The 6,387-nt window shown below is 32.7% G+C and overlaps 1 protein-coding gene and 1 non-coding gene across 2 annotated transcripts; both read right to left on the bottom strand.

Moving 5' to 3' along the window:
* Positions 1-440: 440 nt before the first annotated feature.
* LOC133798738 (aspartyl protease AED3-like) lies at positions 441-3,389 on the bottom strand. The gene is made up of 3 exons (XM_062237201.1): positions 2,820-3,389; positions 1,669-2,143; positions 441-1,091 (listed from the first exon to the last, which is right to left on the bottom strand). Exons 1-3 carry the CDS (start codon positions 3,297-3,299, stop codon positions 736-738), a joined length of 1,311 nt encoding a protein of 436 aa, XP_062093185.1. The 5' UTR covers positions 3,300-3,389; the 3' UTR covers positions 441-735.
* Positions 3,390-5,955: 2,566 nt separating this feature from the next.
* Positions 5,956-6,150, bottom strand: LOC133799187 (small nucleolar RNA snR35). The gene has a single exon (XR_009876381.1). It is a non-coding gene; the product is annotated as a small nucleolar RNA snR35 (small nucleolar RNA).
* Between the last annotated feature and the right edge of the window lie 237 nt (positions 6,151-6,387).

Genomic DNA, 6,387 nt, shown 5'->3' with positions numbered 1-6,387 from the left:
TACACCTAATGAGAGTTAAAAACATGTCTCCAACAACCATATTTCATAATGACTTTGTGAAATACAAACTCAAATGTGTAACATACAATCTACATATTATTGAGTAATATTTTGGAGTTACAAAAATATGTCATATTTTGGCACACATATATGTCCAATTTTGTGACTCTCAATAATATGTTACAAGATGTTACAAATCACATTTATGTGACAAATCATATTATATGACAAATCATATTTTGTTACATTATGTAATCTACCATTATACTATTTAAATAATATAACACCACAAGCCTTCACGCAAAATTAGTTATCTAGGATAGATAACATAAATTTCTTTTACAATACTATTTTTCTTTTCCATAAAAAAAGAAAAAATAAATAAAACGTGACTAAGTACCATCCATTGCACATTAGATATTACATATATTATACTAGAATTGAAACAAAACAATTAACATTTGCAATTACGCAGGGCGTAATAAACATAATGTTTTAGGACAAAAAGCTAAGAAGTACAAACTTAGTACTTACTTATTTTTGGATTTTATCTTATAAGATTTAGAGTTAGGAATAAACAAGTACAATTGAGGTACCTCCAACAAAGTAACACATGCATTTCGATACATGCACATCCTTAAACGACAATATCAATACCAAAAACGACAATTGGAGACCCAGACCACAAAGCTAATTAATAAAACATAGTATTAATAATACTAGTAATGTAATAAATTAAGAGCATGTCTCACGGGCCACTCCAAGCCTTGAGTTGGGCACATCGAAGAGCAGCCTGTGGTTTTGCTGCTGAAGGTTGGCAATGACATTAAGCACAGAGTTGACATTGTCTGGTGCGGCCGCGATCGCCAAGCACGCGAGGTTGCTGGAGCTGCTGTGGATCAGGAAGTTGTCTTGTGGCAAGGTCACATTCATGCCGGTGAACATAAATGTTATGGTAGGCACGGTGATGGGGACTGAGTAGCACGTGTCAAAACCACCGAGCGAGGACACCACCGCCTTCCCCATGCGTCGGCGGAACTCATCTCGCACCGCCGTGTACACCGGAACCACCAATCGGGTAAACACGGTGCCTGATTATGACATTATTGTTAGTGTGTATGTACAAAAGCAAAAGTGGTATTTATGTTATAATTATGCATGTTACATTATAATATTTGGCATAAACTTTTTAATCAATTATTTGTTCGGCCAATATTTTTGAAAAAAAAATACGTAAAGGAATCCAATTTGAGAAGAGAAAAAGCAATTAAAAAATTTGAGCCAATAAGGAAACATGCATGGTGGTGAGTGGGACAATAATTGAATTTTGTGCTTAGAGAATGTTTTGAGAACCATAATCTATAAATGAATCTAGACTCAATCCTAGACTTCCCCACCACATGTGCTCTAGTACTATTGATAGTACAAATCAGCCAACATTTTTAATAGGATTTTGTAGCCCACCAAATCTTTAAATTTGCTTAAATACAAACACATTCATAATAAACAACCTAGCCTGTGATTAGTTTAAAAGTTAATAGACAATACTAGTGTGACAAATCACACACTTTATACAATATGTGATAAAATTAATGCAGTTGATCTTTCAACAAATGCGTATTACATTATATATACATACTTATATATTTGTTGAAAATAATCTTTTACCTGAATCAATGATAGTGCCAGCACCAGTGGTTGGATTGAAAGCCAAAGAACTAGGGGGAATATCAACAGTTTTCCTGCCCACCTTGATACCCACTAAGTTCACATAATAAAGTGATGACCTCCTTGGATTTTTAAGCAATGGAGTGTACTTAATCCTTATGGGCTGCCCGACAGGCCCAAGTCTGAGTGACCCTGAAAAGTTCAGGGCCTTGAAACTGGGCAAGCAGTAGGAGAATGTGGATTTGTATAAATTTTGGGTCTGGGAAAGAAGAGAAAGTGGGCCTCGGCCCAGGCCCAAAAGACCCTGCGGTGGTACAGAACTGCCTGTGGCTTTCTGGATGCAGCCGAAGGTGTAGGCTGGGATGGCGTCGGTGGCGAGTGTGAGAGTCTCTTGGGAGAGGTCAGCTGCTATGCTGGAGCTACCGTAGGTCATGTTGAAACTACACGCGCTGCCACTGCAAGTGGGATTCGGTACCTGATCGTAGATCACGGGCCACCGTTAGATAATCAACAGAGCTTTTTTGTCCATTTTCAAATAATAATATTTTAACCCGTGAACCTTTCAGTCGGTCAGATCAGATCACAAGTTTACATTTGAGGAATCTTCGATCATATAGATTTTTAGATAGTATTAGACAAAAAAAGTGTGATTTTGTAAATAATCATTAAACTCGCTATTATAAAACACAGATATAATTTTTGTAACAAAAACATCATACATATATATTTATACTTCGGTCAGCAAAAAAGTTGATCTGGCAAAAGTTGATCTGAAAAAACATTTAGCATCATAAATTATTTAAAATTTTATTTATAACTATTAACCCATTTTTGTCAATAAAGAAAATTGACTTAATACGTAATATTTCCTTATATATAAATATATATATATATATTAAAAGCATTGCAAAATTACATGACAAGATATAATATTGGTGCATATTTGTTGGCAAAACGACCCTACATTATAGTATTAATATAATTACCTTAAAAAATTATTAATCAAAAACCATTCCAATCCCCATGTAGAAAAAAGAAAAACACAGGTCCACAAAGTTAAAACAAATAAATTTAAAAACATTTTGATAAAATATAAATTAAAACAAAAATGAAAATGGTGTAATAGCTTATAGTGATTATATACAATATACCTGTTTGCACTGAGGAGCGGAGCAAGGAAGAGGTTTGTAAGAGGTGGACTTGAGTGGGGAGAAGGCGGTGGAAGAGCAGCCGAGGCAGCCTTCGCATGGAATCCAGGCAGCGTCGTTGCTAGTGTCCATGGCGAGCAACAGAGTCTGCGGCGGTGTGCCGATCTGGGCCCTGACAATGTAGGTTGGGCTCTGCACAATCTGCCTTCCTGAAGCGATGGGCACCACAGACTTCTTGGCCACCAGGCTGGAGAGGTACAGTAGCCTGGCTTGGTCCTTGGTCTGCATTTGGAGCACGCTCTCCTCCCAAGAGGTGGCCTGAGCCGGCCGGAATGGTGAGCACGTGCTGTACACGTGGAACACCTCCAAGGTGGAGCCTTGCTCCCGGCGCTTCCAGCAGTTGGGCCCTGGTGATGACCCTCGAACTTCGGCTATGGAGAGGAGTAGAACTAGAGCTAGAGTGGAGACTAGTAACCCCTTCATGGCTACTCGAGCTAGCCCCTGACCTGAGTTGTGTTGTGAGAAGAGAGAGAGAGAGTGATCGAGTGTGGGTTTGGTTGGGTTTTGTAAGGGACTCTCGTGACTATATATATAGAAATAGATGGTGTCATGGTGTGTGTGGGAGTAGGGCCTTTTCATTTTGTTTGATTTAATTTATTTTTTAAAAGAAAATGATAAATAATCATACTTTGCTGTAACATGAGTACCATGTACGGATATATAATCAGCTAATAACATGACTATTTTGCTTGCTATGCTAATGTGATCGAAATAAGTTGTGTATAAAAAAATAAATGTTTATTATTTTTAGGGCAAAATATAATCAATTTATCTTCAAATAGGATCCTCCAAAATATAAATAAGTAAATAAAATAAATCATATATACAATATTTGCTTAATACTTTCGGCCTCATTTTTCAAGAATAGGAATTAGTGGTCTCAAATTATATCCGTCTCTTCCCCATTTCACTATTCAAAATTTGACATGGGAGTGCTTGAAATAGATATATGAAAAAGTAAATTTAACTAAATACATGATTTGTCAAAAGTTTCGGTGACAAGATATTTGTATTCATCATTTCAATCACAAACTTTCACTATTTGTATATAAATTTAAGTATACCTAGCAGCATTTCAACTTGCTGTAAAACCTAGCCTCATTATTTTCTATTAAGTTGAAATTGATTGTGGTTCTTAATAATCTTATTAGATTTCTTATTTGTTCTTGCCAAATCAAGCTCTTATTTCCGCAGTAGTGTTATGTGGTCCTTGTAATGTTGTGCCTAGAAATGGAAACAAAGTTGTTTACCAGTTAGCTACATTAGAGCCTAGATTATTTACACTTTGTACATTTGGTCATTGTTATATTATGAATAATTTTAAAATTAATTAACCGGTGCATTATAATTATATTTTTTGTAACAAACATTATAAATATATATATATTTTATTCTTTTTAGTGGGGGAGATCACTACTCAAGGATTGAGTATTGGAAGTAATTGATGGAAGTATGTATAGTGGGGTATTATTGACAGCTTGTTTATAGAATTGTAGAGAGTGAGTGGGTAATAGTATGCAAATACTTAACAGACTGTATTCCATTTCCATTCCACTTTATCAAAAAGCTGCCCTCCTTTTTTTTTATTATTTTTCTAACTCTATTCTATATTATTAATAATGATATTTTCACACATACAATCACTCATTTTTCTATTTGAACTTCCTTTTCCCCCTAATTAATTAAAACATGTCAAACTATTGCAAAAGGCCATCTCCACCACACTCCGAGCCATATGAATAGGTTAGAATTACTACTGATCAAGTGGGACAACATATACATAAATCTCAAAGATTTAAGATCATTTTCTTTGATATTTATACCATATAATATCATCACTTCACTTGTATATAAATGTATATATCAACAAATCAAACATTCCTTTATTAGTTACTAAGGTCTCACTTACTGAAATTTAATAAATAAAAATCTAGGATGATCAATAGGGAACAATATGCTCTCTGAGTTAATAGAAAGTGAGAATATATCAATGTAAAAGAAGAACACTAAGCACATATTTAATCACTATTTCATTTTAAATCTATTTTAACTTCATTTTTTCATCTTTTTCACTTCAAATTATTATTTTATTTTCAATTACTACTTCAAATTTCACTTCAATTTTTATTTCAAAAAATAATTTTCATTATTTTTATTCTTTTTAATCATCAATAAATAATTTAACTAATAATAGTTTTATATATTAACACTAATATATATAATTAACTAATAATGATTTTATATCAATAAAAAATTATAAATGAACTTAATTTAAATTGCTACATTATGAAAATTAAACATTATCTTTAATATAAAAAAAATAAAAAACTACAAATAATAATTATACACTAATTTGTTAAATAATTATTCTAGTTTATGCTGGTTGTATTTGTTGTTTTTGTTTTTCTAATTATTGTTGATTTTATTTCATATTTAAAATTTATGTTATTAATATTATTGTTACCAAAAATAAAAAATATATATTATTTTTTGTGTTGTATACTTTTTATTTATTCTTATAATATTGGTGTATTTTTAAAAATTAAAATTAACAACAATTAATAAAAAAATAATAAAATTATTATCTTTAATAATAGATATATATATATATGTAATTATTAATTGGAAATAGGGATATATGGATAATTTTACCCCTTGTATCAAACTAATAGTTCAATATCAATAGTGAAATACCATCAAAATAAAGGTGAAGTTAATGCTAGGTTGAAGAACTAAATTTGAACTTTTTAAAATTGAAGATGGGTTTGATGTCATCGGTTGGAGATGAATCATTGGAAGTTCAAAAAAGAGTTGTAGATGAATATGCACTACTAGAAATATAGGCTTTTACTCGATTTTTATAGTGAGCATACAAAAAAACTGAAGTAAAAACATTTTCAAACTCTTTTACTTTGCTTTTGAAATTGGTGCTCTGAAAAAAATTACATACTACTTCGCTTTTTAAAAAAAACGAAGTGAAAAATTCATAGTGAAGAGGGTCATGTTTGGTTGCACAAGCTCGTGTATTATGTTTAGAGATAATAAAAATGCAAAAAAATGGCCGAGCCAAACGCGCCCCTTGTGCACCTTTAACTTCGGTTTTTAGGTAAAAACCGAAGTAGAAAGTGCACTTTCTACTTCGGTTTTTACCTAAAAACCGAAGTTAAATGTGCACAACCATTATACACTTATGGACCTTTAACTTCGGTTTTTACCTAAAAACCGAAGTAAAAGGGTTTTATAGCCCTTTTCATCTCCCCGAACGGTTATCTCTCTCAAACCCTCCTCTCTCCTCTGTGCAAAAAACCTCCATTAACAACCGTGAGCCAACACCCATTTTCATTCTCCAAACTTTTTTTTTTCTTTATTTCGTGCTACATTTCTACACTATAAACCGAAATATAGTCCAAAAATCTGTTTTTTTTGTTTTGTTTTTTAGAGAAAAAAAAAAGGCATTTGGCCGTGGGTATTTTCTCCATTGTTTCTTGGTGTTTCTTGCCGGATTTTGACC

The sequence above is a fragment of the Humulus lupulus genome, chromosome 8 (genome assembly GCF_963169125.1).
Source record: "Humulus lupulus chromosome 8, drHumLupu1.1, whole genome shotgun sequence".
In the NCBI taxonomy this organism is placed as follows: Eukaryota; Viridiplantae; Streptophyta; class Magnoliopsida; order Rosales; family Cannabaceae; genus Humulus; species Humulus lupulus.
This window is presented reverse-complemented; position numbering and strand designations above follow the sequence as displayed.